General features: G+C 35.3%; 1 protein-coding gene across 1 annotated transcript; it reads right to left on the reverse strand.

The window, feature by feature from the left end:
• Positions 1-473: 473 nt before the first annotated feature.
• LOAG_19171 (hypothetical protein) lies at positions 474-650 on the reverse strand (the record flags this gene model as incomplete). The annotated part of the gene is made up of 1 exon (XM_020451825.1): positions 474-650. A coding segment is annotated over one exon (177 nt), but the record flags the coding sequence as incomplete, so codon positions are not given.
• Positions 651-829: the final 179 nt, after the last annotated feature.

Genomic DNA, 829 nt, shown 5'->3' on the forward strand with positions numbered 1-829 from the left:
GAGTGATTCATCACACAGAAAGTAACAGCGCCTTAAGTGTTGAGTCATTTATCTAATTCCCAATATATTGTTGTAGAGAGTATCAGCTCTAACAACCGAGCTTATGTACAATGATGGGAATGTTGTAGAGAGGTCTTCCAACCTGATAGCCATGCTCATATTCAATAGTCATATACAAATTCTTCCTGTTTGAAAACTAATATTCAATGATTGTTACCTTTCCTACTATATAAGCAGGTGAGCCTTAACGCTTCTCGACGAACAGCGTTCCTCCGAAATCCCTCTCTAAAGATCTACAAACCAGTCCACTGATCAACTCTACCTTTATTATTCACCAATATCTGTTAAGAATAAATATTCCCTAAACCAAGAAGTCTTCCACACAACTATCCGTCGTTGTCAACCACTGAAACAACGAGGACTTCTTCGACAAAACGCAGCTTTCATAACAAATGTGGTTTATTGAGATCCACCTTTATTTTGTCATCATTCCAATATGCCGGCAATACTTCCGGAATAGCAACATTTTGAATTTCGGTTTTCCAGCTTGAACCAAATATAAAAACCTTCTGCCGAGTTCGTTCCGGTAACAGTGGCTTTACGATTGTCCTGAAAAATGGACAAATAGATCTATAAAGGAAGGAATACATCATGTAGAATCCGGTCGCCACTACTTTCATTAACAAAAATATACTAATTAGTAGGAAAGAAATGGCATTTAAATAAAATAAGTATCACAGTAATCTAAATGATATGATTAATGATTACAATTAACAGATCATTTCTAAGTAAAAATAAGTAATCAATAATATCTACCAGATAGAAGTCA

The sequence above is a fragment of the Loa loa genome (genome assembly GCF_000183805.2).
Source record: "Loa loa unplaced genomic scaffold supercont3.2500, whole genome shotgun sequence".
Lineage (NCBI taxonomy): Eukaryota > Metazoa > Nematoda > Chromadorea > Rhabditida > Onchocercidae > Loa > Loa loa.